Source organism: Lethenteron reissneri, chromosome 52, assembly GCF_015708825.2.
Source record: "Lethenteron reissneri isolate LAM-NWPU_2019-01 chromosome 52, ASM1570882v1, whole genome shotgun sequence".
NCBI classification, from domain to species: Eukaryota; Metazoa; Chordata; class Hyperoartia; order Petromyzontiformes; family Petromyzontidae; genus Lethenteron; species Lethenteron reissneri.
The window spans coordinates 4658518-4678214 of record NC_083830.1 but is presented as its reverse complement, the minus strand read 5'-3'; the positions used below and the strand labels follow the sequence as shown (position 1 = coordinate 4678214).

General features: G+C 45.7%; 1 protein-coding gene across 3 annotated transcripts in view; it reads right to left on the bottom strand.

The window, feature by feature from the left end:
• The window catches only part of TONSL (tonsoku like, DNA repair protein), a 72691-nt gene that overhangs the window by 35519 nt on the left and 17475 nt on the right, over positions 1-19697 (bottom strand). For all 3 annotated transcript variants that reach the window (XM_061573375.1, XM_061573374.1, XM_061573376.1), the window contains exons 13-17: positions 17998-18087; positions 16870-16942; positions 15319-15482; positions 9537-9657; positions 2366-2585 (exon numbers count right to left, since the gene is read on the bottom strand). In XM_061573375.1, the coding sequence (XP_061429359.1) occupies positions 2366-2585; positions 9537-9657; positions 15319-15482; positions 16870-16942; positions 17998-18087 (668 nt within the window). The remainder of the gene's footprint in view (positions 1-2365; positions 2586-9536; positions 9658-15318; positions 15483-16869; positions 16943-17997; positions 18088-19697) is intronic.

Sequence of the window (19697 nt, the reverse complement as noted above, 5' to 3'; positions counted from 1 at the left end):
CGGGCCTCTCATCTGGTTCTGAAGCGAAGGGAGATGACTGATTAAACCAATCTCTTGACCATTTCACTACGATCCTCCTCTGCGTCAAGCAGAAACTCGCCAATAAATCATTGGCTAGCCGGGGTAATGAAGTCGAGTGTGTCTACCGCGTGACGGATGAGTCGGGAAGGGGGGGGGGGAGTACGAGGAGCGCTGGGTCATAATGGGAGGCTGGGATTGGGATCACCTGGACATTGTGGGATCAGCTGGACACTGTGGCGCCATGGTAAGGCGTGCACCATACACGCATCACGCTGGGGACCGCAAAGATGCCAGGATGCGACAGTACAGAAAGCAGGTGGCGAAACGTGCCTGTGCAGATATTTGAGTGTTATACTTTGTATGGCTGGCCATCGAACAAAGGTGGTCACCGGCATCCCGCACTTTCAGATGCGCTTCTGCGGCCATCTGGAATGCTCTTCCGTCCGATATTAGGAAGCCACTGGAAACTATGCATTTTTAAATATAAACTGGAAACTCATTTAGATAATCAACGACATTTTGTGCAGTGGCACTAATACATAGCATTTCAATATTAATTTCATTATTACCACAATTTGTTTACTCAGAAATACCTAATTGAGTCTCGTGACTCGTTTTGAGGAGGGTTCTGCCAAGTTTCCGCAATAAACTATGATGGTTGCTATGTGTGAGCATGATGGTTGCTATGTATATCCATCCCTGCAGCGGCTTTTGGGGTAGCCATTGAACAAAGACGGTCACCGCATCGAGCACTTTCAGGTGCGCTTCTGCGGCCGTCTGGAACGCTCTTCCTAGATTGAAAACTCAATTGTTTAGCACTGCTTTCTGCGTTTCGTTTTTTTGTCCTTCCCCCGCACCTTCCGATTAGCACGGTGCAAAAGAACTTCAACATATTCCATTCCCAAACACAAGCCGCTTGCTTTGCCTTCCTGTCGCGATCCCAGCCCACTAAGTGCAAATCTACGGTGCTGTGAGTCACACCGGTGCCTCGTAATGCACTGCACGCGCGCGCTACGGAGATCGTTTATTGCGGGCAATCCCCACGGCACGGCCGGCTGCGTGCACGGCCTGGCGAGGCGCGTGCCGCTTGACGCAACGTGAACGTCACCCTGGAGCGGTTCAATCCCGCGGTCTGAAAGCGAGCTTTCTGAGCGTAAGCATGCATCTAGATTGGGCAGAGAATACAGGCGAGAGATAAGGGAGTGGAGCCTAGTTCCTGAAGACTTTGTTATTTATTTATTATTTGATTAACGAGGAGATTCCCCCCCCACCTCCACCCCCGTCACATTATGTCTGAGACCAGTGCAGACGTCACCGAGTTAAGCTTAAAGGTGCCGTGGTTCTGGTAATTATAGGCTGTGAATCATTGACGAAATACAATTTGTAATTTATCCCTTTGTCAAGTACCACTGCTGAAATCCTTCCCACCTGTAATTACTGACAATGACGTCTCTTGTGCACAACTCTGTTCCTAGATGCCACCGCAGACCAGAGTGTCAAGCAAAGAGCCGCACTTCCCAGTGCTTAAACAGCTCCATGACTGTGACGTAATCAAGAGAGAAAGGTTTCGAAATATTACTTCAACGTTCAACTAAATGTCATTCTCACATTCTGAAGACATTATATGCCCCGCGACAGAAAGATGCTTTCTCCCTGACCTGGTGATATACTGGAGGTCGTGGGTTCGATCCTGAACCCGACACAAGTATATTTAGATTTTGCATGTTCTCCCCGTGGTCATGTGGATTTTTCTTCGGGTCCTCCGGTTTTTCCCTCCATATTTAGAAAAAAACATCAAGCGTTTAAGAGTATTTTACTGCGATAAATTTCCACGTGATAAGCCGCTTCGTTGACCTATCATTTGTGGCCATTATTCTTCTGAAAAGAGTAGTATAGCTTAAGTGGGCCTTACTTGGTTTAACACATAGGCTTTCGTGAACAAAATCATCCATAATACAGGTTTTTTTGGGTGAGATCGCGAAAATATTGTGTCGTTAATCCAGCCACCACCCAATACAGCCAATTAGTAAGGTTTGTCACATAAATAGAACGTGGCCAATTCGTCACTAGTACAGCACACCGGTGTGTTGGAGAGCCAAGCCACAACATTTACAATCTGAGTACGAAATTTCGCCAGAAATTACAACTAGCTTCATCAGGCAACAGCCAAATTTGTAGAGAAGTCCTCCTGTTTCATTCCTTAAGTAGAGGGGTAGATGTGATGACAACACTTGCACGCTCTTATTGCGCCAAGTGGGGGGGGGGGGGGGAGGTTAATGACTGCCTTAATTGCTAAAATAAAAACAAATGGTTTTAGTTTAAATGCCTCAGAGCCACCTCTGACCTTGATCTGTGATGAGTCCTAGGATGATTCGGGGCTGATTTGGAGAATTCGGGAGCAGCGTGCAAGGGAAGGCCAGCGCTGCGGCCGTCTGCTCCTGCCTTCCGTGCTTTGGGGGCTCTCTCCTGAAGACGCTGAGCCGCGGGGAGCACCTCCTCCTCCGTGTCGAACAGAGAATCGCCGAGGCCACCCCAGACGGCAGCGGACTGCGCCGCGGTGCTTGCTGAACATACACAAACATCGATGGGGGAAAAAAAAGAATGGGTTTTACCCTTTCTGGCAATAAAACAAGAAGTGTTAAGATGTTCAAAAACCTAATAGAAACCTTTTGCAAGGCATCAAGTCTGCATCAACCACACATACTTGTGGCAAAACATGCAAACAAACATGCTCTGATAATATTATGCATTGTCTCTGAAACCGATTGGGCTACACCAGGGACAGCTTTCTTGATGGCCTACTCTCACCAGTGTTAGACCAGAGAATGCCAAAAGGCGAACAGCACAAAGACGATGCAAGTATCAGGGAACTTATAGTTCGGGTCGAGCAGCTAAATCTGCGGGACGTTTTTAGCAGTATCCAAGATGATGAAAAGATAAGAATAGGTTTGACCCTTTCTGGCAAACATCGATGCGCATTCAGCGACGAGCATTCGCGAATGCGGGGGTGGCGACATGACCCAACGGCAGCACGTTCGACACTTGTTGCAGGGGTTCGCGGTTCAAATCCAGCAGCCACCCTGGTTAATACCTCGGGTGCATTAACCGTAAGAATACGTGCCGTGTGCTTCAAAGTGGACGTTAAAGATACGATGGCGTCATGAGCAAGCGTAGGCCATTGTGTGCCAGTGTCACGGTTCAAATTAAAAAATTGCCCGCAAATTACTCAATTGGGATTACGTATGTATGTTAAACTTCTTTAGCACCGTACGTAGCCAACCGTGCTAATCGGCAGGTGCAGGGGAAGGACAACAAACTAAACACAGAAAACAGTGCGAAACAATTGAGTTTTCAATCTAGATTTAAAAGTGCTCAATTAGGGATTTCTAAGTAAACAAATTGTGGTAAGAATGAAATTAATATTGAAATGCTATGTATTAGGACCACTGCACAAAATGTTGTTGACTATATAATTGCTTTCTTTAAAGGCAGTGTTGTTGACAAGTGTGTTGAGTTTTTTTTATAAATGAAAGTGCTGGTTATACCATAATAAAATAGCGAATATAACATACCTGTCAACCCATACGGTTTACCCATATTCTTGTACAGGGAAATAGAGTTTTCAGGTCAATACGACATACAGCCGTTTCAATACAGGCAAAAAAATGTGTCTATTTGTTTGTGTTTCTCCCTTGTGATGGGACTTGTAGGATGAACGCTGACATTTATAAGGGCACGGGGTGACCAATAAGGTCTAAATTGGTCTGTAATAAGGTAGGCACTGATAAGAAGTTAACAAGCATACAACTTCCACTAAAATAAATAACATCAATGATTAAAAACAATTTTTTGTCATACTACCATCATTAACCATGTAACTAATAAGGATGATGTGCATTTATATACCATCTGAATACAAAAACGTCTCTGGACATAATGCATAGCAATATTCACATCACGACTTTCATTTTCAGCATTCACAAACTTGCTTTAAACAAGGTTACTTTCGACGCCACTGAAAGTGATGTATCATTCAATACAACACGGGGTTCTTTGAAGGATCGTAATGAGACAGCACCTCGGGATTGTGCAAACAGAAGGGCACATGCACATAGAGGGGACCCAGAAGAGATGAGGAGGCTACTTCAAAAGAGAGAACAGGGTGGGGTATGATGGGGCTACAGGGCAAATACATCAGCCGATCACAGCATGCAACGTGTTAAATGAATACACTTTATAGTGAACAGGCAGAGGCTTGAAGAGGGAATGGTTTCATACACTTTGGTTTTTTCGGTAAAGTCACGTAGGTGAAAACAAAATAAAATATAAAACAACTAAATTAAATCACGACGTTTCAGAAGCAACACAAGCATCCGTCATCAGGTGTGACCGTCTAGCAAAATTACTATAGCGTATGAAGAGAGCTTCACGAAAACTTCAAATCTAGAAGGGAATGGTTTCTCTGCAGTGTGGACAGAATCAGTTTTTTATACTGAAGGAATCCAATGAGCGACAAAGCTCTTTTTCACAGATGTCCAGTAAAATCCCGCCTATCCTATACGGACGTTGCGCACTATTCTAACGTTGCAAAGGAATATCAAAGAAGAGGCTTGGACATTCCAACACAACGTCTTGCACGGGCAAACCCTTTCGCACGAGCGCAATTTGTATTCTGCGCAAAGTCTGAATTTCAGGAGCAGCCTCTCTATCGACAGATCAGTCAGAACAACCACGCAGCATGGGCTCCCCTGGCCCTTTTCCTATTATAGTGTAATGATGTCATGACACTAGCAGGAAGAGAATATGATTTGGGATTTAAAATAGCAACGTTGAATAATCAATAATAATGCTAATTATATACCCAAGAAAGCCTCATTGGCGGTTTAGGTAAATTTTTTTCAGGAAGGTCCAGCATTGAAATGTTGGGAAAATTCCATAAATGAGCATTTGGCATATGCTAAGGAAAAACCAGATTGCAGCCCACAGCCCCAAGTCGACAACAACCTTGTAAACTTACATAGGCTCAACACTGTTCAGTTCCTTGGATCCCATGAGATCGCCCCTAGATCAGAGAAGATGCAGGGGTGCCGTGGTGGCGAGGAAATGTTAACTACCTCGCCTGGTATACAGGAGAACGTAGGTTCGATCCCAACCCTGACGCCCGTTCTATATATTTTGAGTTTGCATGTTCTCAACGTGGATTTTTCTCCGGGTCCTCCAGGTTTTTCCCTCCACTTTAAGAAACATGCGTTTAGAGTATTTGGCTGATATAAATTTTCACGTGATAAGCCACTTTGTTGAGCTATCATTTGTGATAGCCAGCTCACTTCTGAAAGAGAGCTATATAGCTCAATGGGCCATACCTGATAAAATAAATAGTTCGTTTAGTTTTAGTTTATTTACTGTAATTTGATTGTGAAATGTAAACCACGTTAAACGAAACAGGCCAATTCAATCTTAATTTTAGAACTTTCGTGACTGCAGTAAATGATTATTTGGTTCTTTCGGTTAAGTCACGTCTAAAGATAAAATAATAAAATTAAATTAAATAATAGCATTCATTATACCTGATGATGATTGCTTGTGTTGCAATCGAAACGTCGTATGCTATTATTTAATTTAATTTATTATTTTATCTTTAGACGTGACTTAACCGAAAGAACCAAATAATCATTTACTGCAGTCACGAAAGTTCTAAAATTAAGATTGAACCACTTCTACGGGGAAGTTTTGAGCTTATCCTTTTTTCTCTCTCTCTTCTCTCTGCCTGTGTCTTCTCTTTGGAATGTTCACACTTAAATTCTAACTTAGCAATCTTTGAAATACGTAATCAACCAGGCTATGCGTTAATTGTGTGTTGACCGACTCTCTGTGTTGTATTACATTACATTTCGATATTTTGCTAGGTTATTGAATTTTAGTTTGTCCTTCTGATTTTCAGACTTGCTTGCCGTGTCATCGCACTTGCAGAACCTTATTTTTGGACCACTCATTGATATGCAAATGTTTTCTCTAACCCCCTCCCTCTCTCTGCCTCCTCCCCCCTCTGTCTATTTAAGGCCACCCCACAGAGATGATCACCCCTCTCTGGTTCCTGTGTTGCTCCCTCTATGTATCTTGGTGATATCTGTCTGCTAATATGTCTGTCTATAGTTTTCTGGTTAGATTTTATGTCGCTATTTCATTATACCTGATGATGATTGCTTGTGTTGCAATCGAAACGTCGTATGCTATTATTTAATTTAATTTATTATTTTATCTTTAGACGTGACTTAACCGAAAGAACCAAATAATCATTTACTGCAGTCACGAAAGTTCTAAAATTAAGATTGAACCACTTCTACGGGGAAGTTTTGAGCTTATCCTTTTTTCTCTCTCTCTTCTCTCTGCCTGTGTCTTCTCTTTGGAATGTTCACACTTAAATTCTAACTTAGCAATCTTTGAAATACGTAATCAACCAGGCTATGCGTTAATTGTGTGTTGACCGACTCTCTGTGTTGTATTACAGGCCAATTCAATAATGTAAAATATTTTTTTCACTCGGTTAACACACTGCACTTGCGATGAAGAGGTCACCGGTTTCGACCTCCTGGCCGCGGCAGTTGAAACCACGGGCGAGTTTCCTGAATGTCCAAAATCTCTGACGAAGACATCTGGAAAGCGTGGGGTGCCGCGGTGGCGAGATGTTAACTCCCTCGCTCAGTGTGCAGGAGGTTGTGGCTTCGATTCCGACCCTGACATATTTGGAGTTTGCATGTTATCCCCGTGGTTACGTGGATTTTTCTCCAGGTCCTCCGGTTTTTCCCTCCACATTCAGAAACATGCCTCGAGAGTATTCGGCTGCTATAAATTCCCACGTGATAAGCCACTTCGTTGAGCTATCACTTGTGGCCAGGTATCTTCTGAAAAAGAGCTATATAGCTCAGTGGGCCTTACCTGGAAAAAAACAAAGTTTAGTTTAGGTCTCATATAGCCTCTGGAGGGGCTCTCAAGGGCTCTCCCGAGTGGAGTAGCACGAGCGAGGAATTGCAGGGGCCGTGCCTTTACCGAACATTCCGCTTACAGCCGCACGTAAAACAAATTTGCACCTAACACTATGCGAAGAAAAAATTTACATTACCGAAGAGAAGATGACGATTACAAACGCAACACCAATGATGAACCATGCAGCCATGTGTTTGTATTATTTCTGTTTACCATTTTGCAATTGTGCATATATATATATATATCGGAAATTGCACACCGAAGGAAAACATGCAAATTAATTACATGTCAATGAATTCAGCATGCAAATAGATCAGTTAGAGAAAAAACGATCGGGAGAAGATGCAAAACAGCTGGGGGTGAAAGAATATTTTACCAAGTTGTATCCCTGGTGTGGCAAAAGAGGCCGATTGGAAGGCCTTCATGAGGAGCAATTGAGTGTTGTCACCTTCCACAGCTGTCCAATGACACCTTGCATTGCAAACATTCCCAATGAAAATGTAGGTGTGTCACGGGCATGATGCCAAAAAGCACAATATCAATACTATTGGGAGAAAGGAGCAAACAAAGATTATTATGGCAGTGGTAAGGTGAAGAGGAAGAAAAAAAACTATTGCCAGAACACGTTTGTGTGAGTAGAATGGGAAGATAGCGAAGAGAAATAAAGGAGATGGAAGCGTAGCTGAACAAGGGATAAACATCGGGCGCCTTGGAAATTCCGCACGTGCCGACGCATGCATTGAGCATTGTGTTCTGACCGCATCGCAGGTGGTGCTCTTCGGTCAAATAAAAAAGGGAGACATTTCCAAGGTGGGTACAAAGATGCTCTGCCACAGACAATAAATAGTTGCCACATCGACCCGAGCGACTGGGAGAACGTCGCAGCAGAGAGCTTTGTCGCGAGCGGCAAGGATACCGGGAAGGATCTTCCCGCGTGCAACAAAAGAAAACGCCACAAGCACGATTGCCGAAAGCAAGACAAGATCGCGCTCGACTTCACGCTTGCCGGCCGTCAATGCGCACATCAGAGAATCCACCGATAAAGGCAACCACCACCGTGACAGGGAGAGTCGTCGATACTGACGGAGATTAAAGTGTGCGTGATGGCACAGACAGGAGGAACCTTGAGCCGCATGCCTCTCCAGCAGAGATACGTGGGAGACAACGAGGTAAGGTAGCAGACTTTGCCCGACCACCGTCGCGTGCAAATGGGGGCAGACCTCCCGAACACCAACTGTTTTGTTGCCAGTGATGAAAAACTGACGATGATAATTGGGTCACTGGACTTGTGTCATCGCATTCCTTGGTGTGTACACGTACAGCTGTCTGTCTGGAGATGTGGGCATCCCCACGCTGTGCGGGTCGTAGGAGTCATTTGAGCGAACACAAGTGTGGTACAACAATGGATGTTGCTGCGCTGCTCTCTGCTGCCCAAACGTAACCCCACACCTGTTATGCATGGTGGTCACCCATACAAGCACCATCCAGGATCAGCCCCAAAAAACCTCCAGAAACCGAGCGAGATTCGGTGCATTTTAAGGGATTTGGTCACGCCTTATCACTGCCTGCTAAACGATCATATTCATCGCCGGGGATTGCAAATGTTTATGTGCAGTGACCCTGCAGAAACGGGGAATGTTTTTTCATTTTACATCACAATTGATTATGCATTCGTCTCAGGGGGGATCTGAGGTCCTGGCGTGAACACGATGTTCTTTATGGAGTATCCTGTAAAAAAAGGTGCTGAGCAAATAAAGCAGTGAAAGGAGGGGTGCCACGGTGGCGAGATGTTAAATACCTTGCCTGGTCTACAGGAGGTCGTGGGTTCGATCCCGACCCTGACGCCTGTATATTTGGAGTTTACTTATTCTCTCCGTGGTCGCGTGGACTTTTCTCTGGGCCCTCTGGTTTTTCCCTCCACATTTAGAATCGACGTGTGCTTAAAGTATTTGGCTAATATACATTTCCACATGAATAAGCCACTTAGTTGATATACCATTTGTGACCAGGTTATTTCTGAAAATAAGTTATATAGCTCAGTGGGCCTTACCTGGTCAAATCAAAATAGTTTAGTTTAGTTTTTAGTTTCGACAAGGGGGAGGGATGGAAGAAGGGTATTTATGTTGAACTTCTTTCGCACCATACGTAGCTAACCGTGCTAATCGGAGGTGCAGGTAAGGACAACAAACTAAACACAAAAAGCAATTCTGACGATATGAGTTTTCAATCTAGATTTTAAAGTGCATAGCTCCAGTGATTTCATATCGGAAGGAAGGGCATTCCAGGTGGCCGCAGAATCGCATCTGAAAGCGCTCGATGCGGTGACCTTCTTTGTTCGATGACAAGTCAAAAGCCGCTGCTGCTAGCGAGGATGACCGGAGTTCCACGTGATGGTTTGTGCTCCTTGACGAGATCAGCAAGGTATTGTGGTTCGTATGTATGCATGTCGAACTTCTTTCGCACCGTACGAAGCCAACCGCGCTAATCGGAGGTGCGGTTCAAGGGTGAACGGGATGCGTGCGCACACACACCTCTCCTGGCCGCGTCGGTCAGCAAGCGGTCCATGTCCCGGCAGGTGTCGCGGGTCTCCCGATCCAAGTGTCGTCCGTACTCCTTGCACCACTCGCGCAGGGAATCCAACGGTGTGCCGCCCTGGAGGTTACGGTGGGGGGGGAGGTTCGTTCGTTCATTCGTTCGACAAAAGGGTCTCACCAGAACGAGAGCTCGCAAGCCACAGACTCGTCGTTATCAACAGTGTGCCCCCAAGGTAATGTGTTGTGCCTTGGTAAAAAAAAAAAAAACATTGATTGACTTACGTGCGACGAAGCAGGGTCTCTGCCTAAAACTTTGTCCGTTATATCCCTGTTAAACCTTTCAAGGCCACAGTATTACTGACGAATTTGTTGAGGTTTTTGGTGTTTTTAGTTTTCCTGTGTCGACGTCCACAGGACTTTACCTTAATTTTCAACATTTAGTAATTTGATGGAGGGGTGTGATATCGATTCATTGATTAACATAAAAAAATTAACGGCAATATCGCTTCTTAAGCTCACGATATATCCACGGAATTGCGTAACAATCAACGTCTTTCAACATATATACACACACACAGTGTGATGGATATACAACGGGCGTTCAACAAGTGAACCCTCCAGCCACGAGAGGTCGCTGCGCTCATCGTTATTAATTCCTCCACCCATGCCGAGGATTCGGGTCTACCAGTTCTCATCTTCCCTCCCATAGCTATACAAAAAAAAAAACACAATGTACCTAGTACTGGCTAAACATCCTGAAGCTAAAACTTTACCCGAAAATCGCTCAAATCAGGATGACGCGTCGCAATTATTGCCCCCTACTGCGAAAATTTGGCAGGACCTTCATGCAAAAAATAAGTCTTGAGACTAGGTGACGCTTTGCTTTCTCTGTAAGCAAGCGTTTAAAAACATCCTCTAAACACACTGGAGCCATGGTGTTTCCCAAAACGAGTCAAGAGCCATGAAAGCAGCAGCTCAGAAAACTGGTTGATGGTTTTGACAACAGTGCCACCTACAGCCTGACTGGTGGTGGGGGGGGGGGGTTCTTCTTTTGTATGGCACTGGTGACGCCGATTCTGAGCCGTAAGTGAGGGTTACGAGGAGAGGTCGCAAACGGGTTTTGATTCCTTACCCGTACCCGTACCCGGCCGCACCAGGGTCGCAAATGGGTACCCGTACCCAGCTGGGTACGGGTACCCGTACCCAGCCGGGTACCCGTACCCTACCCGAAATGAGAGACATACAGTTACTCACCAGTGACTCACGGCCTATCCGTACCCGTACCCGGCCGCACCAGGGTCGCAAACGGGTACCCGTGCCCGGCATCGGGTAGGGTACAGGTATCGGGTACCCGATTGCGACCTCTGGTTACGAGCCGGACCACAACGCTTCCACACCTGGACACCCTGTACTCGCACCATAATCTAGACGCAAAATGTGCAGTGAATCTCAGAATGAGCTACTTAACGCAATGGACACTGTGCTGATACCAGTGAAGCACACTAAGCGGGCTGGGGAACATTGATAGAGCTGGCGACCGTGCTGCTGACGGTGCAAACTAAATCTCCACAAACCTAAACATCGAATAGTATCATCAGAGTGAGCACAAACATCGTCGAATCTAGAGTGAACACAAACATTTCTGGTTCCACTTTTGTGACATGCAGCGACTCCAGCATAGCTCCACAGATTTAAAATGACAAATGTCGAACTCGTGGAGTCCAGCACTCTGATATTCTGATTAAACATGCACACCATGTGCTAAGGCTTCAAAGCGAGACATCAATCCACATTAACATCAAACCACATGAACATGCTGCAAGCACAAAGCACATAGATCCATCCCTGCAAAAATCAGGCCACCCTGAGCCCTCTCTCTCTCTATCATCGTCATGCAGCAAAAACAAATAACTAACAACATTCATAATATGTTACTTTTGGTTTAGATTGTCGTGTCGGTATAAAACATTTTTTTAGCATTCTTCTCCGGCACCCGACAGAGCCAATGAAATCAAGTTGTCACATCATGGGCAAATGTGCCAATTGATTTGGTTTTTCAGGAACCTAGAAGAATGTTGAAACGTAAGAAAAAACGTTCACAGCAGCTCAGCGCTCGTGTGAATGAGCTTCCTGTTCCGCTGAAAATCGGCATAATAACTGCACAATCTCAACCCAAAAGCCAAAAAAAATTCTTGCTGTGGTTTTCCCACCTGATGATGATTGCTTGTGTTGCAATCGAAACGTCGTGATTTGTTTAATTTTAATTTATTTCTAACTACGTGACTTTACCGAAAGAACCAAAGAGTATGGATTCCTGCAGTCATGAATGCTTCAAATCAAGATTTAACGAATAATGAATCCTATTTTTAGCCATGAAAGCCAACGTATATAATTAAATTATTAACAAATAATTACATTTTGATTTAAAGTCTTCGTAACTGAAGGAATTCATATTCTTGGTTCTTTCGGTAAAGTCACGTAGAAGGGAAACAATAAAATAATAAAAATATAAAACAATAAAATTATCACGACGTTTCGATTGCAACACAAGCAATCATCATCAGGTGTGAAAAAACCACAGCAAGAAAATTTGAAAATTTGTGGTTTTCACACCTGATGATGATTGCTGTGAAAACCACACCTGATGATGATTGGTTGTGTTGTAATCGAATCGTCGTGAGAATTTTATTGTTTTATATTTTTATTATTTCCCTTCTACGTGACTTTACTGAAAGAACCAAAAATAATTACATTTTTTTAAACGCGTTTTGACATCCCATTGCAATTTGAATGCCTGCTCTCCATGCTGTATGGGTCGTGGTAGTTGTGTGACCATACTTCACCACGCTGGTCAGTGCATGCTGGTGATGGGGAACCCTAGTAACGGTTTAGATATCACACGCCACTGATGTCAGCCATGGTCTGAAATCAAACCTAAGTCGGCAAGTTCGTAGTGCAGTGGTTCAATGGCAAAAAAGGGGTGTTTTAAAAATATGGACCCAATTTAAAATCGCTATATCTCTGCAACCACGAACCGCCCATGAATGAAACTCTTACCACTTAAAAGGGCGGGGCATAGAGAGGGCGGGGCATAGAGAGGAGGGCGGGGCATAGAGAGGAGGGCGGGGCATAGAGTTTCAAATGATTACCGCTCGATGCCTCTCCCAGCGCACAAACAGCCCATAGCCTCAGTTATTCGCAAGACACACTGCCTCAACGTTGGCTAGTTCGCACGGGACGCCAAGACTTGGCGCTACACTCTTGGCCCTCAAGATCCCCAGACATCACCACACCCTGCGACTTTTTCTTGTGGGGATACGTCAAAGACCGTGTTTTTGTGCCACCATTAGCGACTAATCTGGATGACCTCAAAAACAGAATCACGGCAGCGGTGACTTCAGTGGAAGAATACACTTTGAGAGGCGTTTAGGACGAATTCAACTATCGTCTCGATAGTTGAGGAGGGCACATAGAGAGCATTTATAAAATGGTTAGTGAAACTTGATAACTCATTAAACCATTTGAAACTTTGTGTAATTGTAACATGTTGCCATCGTGAAATATACTGCTTTGAAATTGGGTCCATCTTTTTGAAACACCCTGTATTGTATATGTAGTGGTGATACGCGCTGGGGTAGGCATCGTGTGCCAGCGCGTAATGATTGGCTGTGTATGTGGTGACGCGCGCTGACGGTGGAGGATCAGGGGTCAGCGCGGGGTCGTGGGTTACGGAGTACTGATTGGCTGTGTGCCGGTGACGCGCTGAGAGGGAGTGATCGGGTGGCAGCGCGGTGTGAGTGGTGAAGTAGTATTAACACGCGCTGGGGAAAACGGATCGTAGAGAGAGCGCGTCGTGATTGGTTCACTAAGGAGCGATGCTCACGTAGACGTCCGCATCAGCTCCGTCTCCCGTGAGCAGGGGCTATAAAAGGGGATGCACACAGGCGTAAGGGCAGTATGTAACCAGCGAAGAATGAAGACGGGGATGAAGAGATAGGGCCCTGCGGTACCTAGTCCCGCTGTCCTAACGGGACCGGGACTCTGTGTAACCCAGAGGCGAATGCATTGTGTGTAGCCATAGGCATAGGGTCTACACGAGTCGAATGCATGGTGTGTAGCCAGAGGCATAGGGTCTACACGAGTCAAGTGCAGTGTGTGTAGCCAGAGGCATAGGGTCTACACGAGTCAAGTGAAGTGTGTGTAGCCAGAGGCATAGAGTCTACACGAGTTAAGTGGAGTGTATAGTCAAAAGAATAGAGACCACACGTTGTATTGTGACACGTCAAGATTTAATAAAAGTGTGTTACCCGTCAAGAAGTTCCTGCCGTCATTTCCAATACTTCATATAGACTAAACTTTGTGATAATACCTATCGGCTTCAATACGTGGGGGGGGGGGGGGGGGGGGGTGAAGGAAAGGTACATTGCTTGGTAACAAGCATTGAACACTCTTGTGCCACGGGAAAAAAAATATCTTGTGCTTTGTTAGAACACAAAAGTCAAAAATTGATACAACACGAGCTGTGACTTGGAGATTCCTGATGGTACCAGCAGAGAATTTTCAAAAGAATGTCAATGCCATTTCCATGAAAATGAAGTTGCAGTCATCTGGTTTGTTTCTGTTGCTCCCTCATTCACTTATTGCATTGCAACTGCAAAGACATTTCCAAAGGTGGAACAATCAGTCCTTTCCACTTTTTGGAATGGTACCAGCATTTTTGTTCCATCGATTTATGCCAACATGGGTACCCTGTTCACAACTACTCACCGACGCAACAAGACACTAGATTTCCAATTGTATTACTTGTTGACGGCAGAATACGTGATTTTGAGACAATGGAGGGGCATCGTGTACCCATTGTGTGCGTGAACAAACCACTGATGGTGTGCCAAGTAGTCTGACACGCAATCAATGAGTGGGGGCATTAAATCTACATGACCAATTCACGCGACTCCAGCTGGATTACTTATTAATAAATAAAATGTATACTTCCCATCAACCACAAGGCCTTCTGGGAGTGCATCATTTCAGCAAAAATGATTCAACACAAGCAAACCGTTTATGGTTTCGACATACACTGTCTCATCAGCAGTGTGACGCTTGCTTGAACCAGTGTTGGGGAACTGCCAGATATAAAATAGGCAACAATCTGGAGGTTTATCTTTGACGATCAACGTCATAGCGGTCCTGACCAACCGTAAAAGTTCTCTACTACGTAAACTTTTCGATGCTTCATTGTCATAACTCCTTTATGGAATCGGAGTTATGACAAATCTCGGATTATGCAATTGTGCAAGGCCTTCTGCACTAATGCTCCAGCCCTGCAGCGTGCAGCACTCCGATTGGCACGGTTGGCTACGTATGGTACGGAAGAAGTTCAACAGCAACACCAACACCCGTCATTCGCCACTAAGTGGCGGTGACATCACCACTGCGCCTGTGCCAGGCCAGGTGCACTTTGAGGCCAAGTGTCGAAGGCTCCCTGGCAGGAGTTCACGGGGCAGACCCAGGTGCCATGGGTTGATTGACCAAGATGATCGGAGATGCACCAGCCGTGCCCCCTACTGTGCCAACCTGCCGCATTTTAGCCACCCGGCGCTCCGCTTGTTGTTAAGCGTCGCTTCTCTGCCCTCCGTTGTTGCTGGAGGGCGACTGCCTCAAAATGACCAGTAGCTTCCTTCACGAGTCTCCCTCCATACTTCAACATATACGCGCACATACACAAGCACAGTCACCACGAGCCCTCGTGGCCACTGTGTGCACCGTCCTCCTCCCCTACCGCTTTGTTCTTGACGGTGACGGAGGCGCCGCGCTGCACGAGCAGCTTTGCGATGCCGAAGTTTCCGGCTACGATGGCGTCGTGCAGTGGCGTGATGCCGTCGCATTTGGGCCCTCCGGGATCACTGATCAGTGCCCCATGATCAAGCAGATACTCCACTATGTCTGCAAGAGAGAGGAGCGTAAACACAGACAAAGTAAACAAATACAAAAACTCCCCATTTAGCCTTCACAGACTAAGGCGCAAGTGCTGTTAGCGAGCACCTATGAAGGCCGGCACGGCACACGAGGGGGTGGGTGGCCAGCACCACACCCGGACGCCTTTGTCTTGGCGATGTTTACACACCAGGTACTCATTTGAGACCAAGTCGAGCTAGGGGAGACCCCTTGCTGGGTTCGTAGCGCAGTGCGCTAACCGCTACGTTACCGCTCCCCAGAACAGGCATACACAAATATACACACCAACAGGCATGTGCCGAGCTGATTGGCCATCTGGTAAGAGCCTCTTCACAACAATTCGGAGACGAACATTTCTCCCTCCACCTACTCTGATGGCTTCATTAGTTACCCTAAGCATAAAGCATTCCTCTTGGGAGTGCGTGTTGTCAGGGACGCCACTCTTGGCTACCAGGGCAGATTAACTCACACATTGTCAGCTACATCTCACCGAATAAGGAAGAAAAATAAAGTCAATACTTGCGGCCCTTTGTTAATCCGCTGTTGGATGAAGCCTTCCCCGCTTCGCATCGGTCAAGGGGGGTTGTGTGACTATACTTCGCCATATTTCATCAGCACAGGATGATGAAGGGGAGGTCTAGGACCAGGTTCAGATATCACTTGCCACTGATGCGAGCTGTGGTTGAGAATTGAACTGAGGCTGCCAACTCATGGCCCAGTGCACTAACCCCTGCATCACCACTCTCCAAACTAGTTACAAATGACGTGAATCATTCACATACATTACAACACTAATTTCGAATTGTACCACTTCGTTATGACAGAATGTCAGAGGAGTGGCAGAGTGGTGGCACGATGGTTAGCGCTGTGAACACAGCGACGTACGTTCGATTCTCGGCCACAGCTAATATTAGTGGCGAGTGATATCGGAACTGTTTCAGCAAGTTTTGATTATGTTTATATTTACTTATTCCATATGAATCCTAATCGTGCTAATCACATTATGCTACGAGTTGAAGAATCCATTCACAAAATCTCAAGAGCTGTGTCAGACGAGACATAACTTTCGTATTACACACTGTTCCAAGATGCATTGTCAAGTATCAGAATCAGTATTTTTACTTATCCTGGAGAAACCTGATGAGCTATGCAGCTTTGTTTCACAGATATTCCAGCAAAAGTAGATCTGAAAATATATTTAGATTTGCAGCCACTGGGTGACGAGTCTGGATCAATTCCGCTACACTTGAGAACCCAGTTCGATCATGTGTGGCCACGCCGATTCGAAACCAGGTTTTCAACAGTGTCGGCTCGGTCGTCTCTGGCCTCTGAGGCAGCCGGCCCACCTTACGAGTTTCTGGCTCCCGACACCCACCTTGGTGGTTGTGGTTGCACGCTTCGTGAAGAGGCAGCCAACCACAATAGTCTCTGGGGTTTGGAGGGTGACCCTGCAAAGACAAAGATTCCCCGTGTAGCATTAACAGACTGTTTGGGACAAGTGCTGTTAGCGAGTAGCACCTATGAAGGCCGGCACGGCACACAAAGGAGGTAGGGTGGCCAACACCACGCCGGCACCTTTGTCTCCGCAGTGGCGATGTTTACACATCGTTTGAGGCTGAGTCGACACTGGTGTTGGCTGTGAGCGGGAATCAAACTCGGTTCGCCGGGTTTGTAGTTCTCTCACATATATATATATATATACACACACACCTGCCGCTAAGTAAAAAAATCTCACGCAATTTAAAATAAAGATATGAACGAAAAGTTATTTTCTTACTTTCCACGTGTGGTGACACATCTGTCAGGCAGTGAGTTGGAGGTGCAGTTGGTGGATCATGCTAGGAGGATGCGAGTGGAAGAAAGCTACCTGCGAGGGCAGTGAGGTGTCTGCAGGCAGTACAACAAGTAGGTTTCTAACCGCGATCTATAGAACATTTGAGAGTTCTTCCCTTGTACGTGAGTTCTCCAAAATCTTCGGTGTCCCCCCAAACACCAAAATCAGCAAAACTGAATTGAACAATTGTCCCAACCAGCACCCTTCTAAAGAACCGTGCAACATTCTGAGGATTTCATAGATAAACAAAGATTATAATGTTTATAGCATTGCATTATTGAAACATGAGCGTTATATTATCGTGTCTTACTGTTAATGCTCCCGACTTAAGTTCACGAAAAGTCTCAGGAGAAAAAACACATTACGTTTCTTTAATCACCAAAGTTCTTAAATTATAGAAATTACAATCATTTATCCAGAAAATTCTGCTGCATTTGTACGTTTGGCCAATTCCATTCTTGAGCGTTGGGCATGTGGAAATGTGTTATTCATTCATATATACAAATATATTCATAAATATATTATAGATTTACCGTAAAACTCATTTCTTTATAACTGCTTATTGTGTTTAGTTTGTCGTCCTTCCCCCGAACCTCCGATTAGGACGGCTGGCCAGGAACGGTGCAAAAAAAGAACTTCAACACACACAGATATCTCATAAACTCCCACCTTCTCAATGAGGATTTTGACAAGCCTGAGGTTACCCTCAATACAGGCTCGATGAAGTGCAGTCTCCCCTTTCTCGTTGCGTTTATTCCACTGTGCGCGCACACACACAGACAAGAACAGACACACATGTACATACAAAAGACAAGGATCCCCAGAATAGCCTCAACAGACTGGAGGCGTAAGAGCTGTTGGTTAGTAAGTGGGGCTTATGAAGGTTGACATGGCACGTGAGAGGGTGGGTGGTCAGTACCATGCCCGGCCGCCTTTGTCTCCCCAGTCGCGATGTTTACACACCGTACCAGGTACTCGTTTTGAGGCTGAGTCGACCTAGTGGACGCCCAGGACCGGTTCAGATAATCGTCACTGGTGTTGACCGTGAGCGGGAATCGAACTCGGGTCTCCGGGTTCGTAGCACAGCGCGCTAACCGCTACACTACCGCTCCCCACTCCTCCAGACATACACACACGCACATAGACGTGGAGAGTGAACCGCTATCGATTTATTTTTCTTCCCAATTTTAATCCAATTGCACCATCATTGTCTCATGTCTCGAGCGCTTTGTGATGGAGAATAGCCCGCACGAGACAATATCAAATAACATACTTTGAATGGCCCTTTCAAATGACCACATCAGAGGACCACTTCCCCACCAGGTGCCCTGCTCTATAGACGACAAAGATAGTCATCGCAAACACAAAGTGCCAGCCAACAAATGAACAACAATTCAGGGACTCCTCTACTTACGAACATTCGACTCACGAACTTTAAGAGATACGAACAAACCTGTCCGTATGTCCAGTTGCCTGTTCGGACCGAGAGGCGTAAGTTCAACCGCCGCGCAATAGATGGCGGTGGTGGCATCTACACCTGCAGAATGTGAAGACCCAGTGGAATCTACAGGAGATTATACACATTTTAAAGCCATTCCCCGTGTTTAGTGTACATGCCGTAGAACATGTTTGGAATCGACAGGAGTAAAGTTGGACGTAAGAAGAATTCGACTTACGAACAAACCTCTGAAACCTAACTCGTTTGTAAGTAGAGGAGTCCCTGTACCTTACTGATCTCATCAAGTGCATAAACCATCATCGGGCGAACTCCGGTTATCCATGCAGCAGCAGCAGCTTTTGGCTCAGCCATCGAACAAAGACGGCCGCCACATCGCGCACTTTCAGATGCGCTTCTGCAGCCATCTGAAACGCTCTTCCTTCCAATATATTCGGAAGCCACTGGAGCTGTGCACTTTTAAATCTAGATCGAAAATTCATTCTTTAGAACTGCTTTTTGTGTTTAGTTTTGTTGCCCTTCCCCCGCACCTCCGATTAGCACAATTGGCTACGCACGGTGTGAAAAAAGTTCTACACACATACGCACATACGTGTCCCATCACATCGCAGTTGAATCAGAATTGAACGGGGTTTCTTTATTCTCAGACCCGGATAATTTGCCGAATTGTGTATATCCAAACATAAGGCCTTTGTGCAGTAATTGATGACTCGGACCTGCTCCACTTGAGGACCAGGATAAATCATGCCGTGTGCTCCGCTGATTCAAACCAAAGGGTGTCACAGTGTTCTCACTTTGCTGAACAAAGCATCGTGTTGACTCCTGTGTCACCTGTTCAACGTTAACAGAACCGAATGTTACGTACCCCTATGATAGGCATTATTGCGTAACTCTCAACATAGCAAGAGTTGTG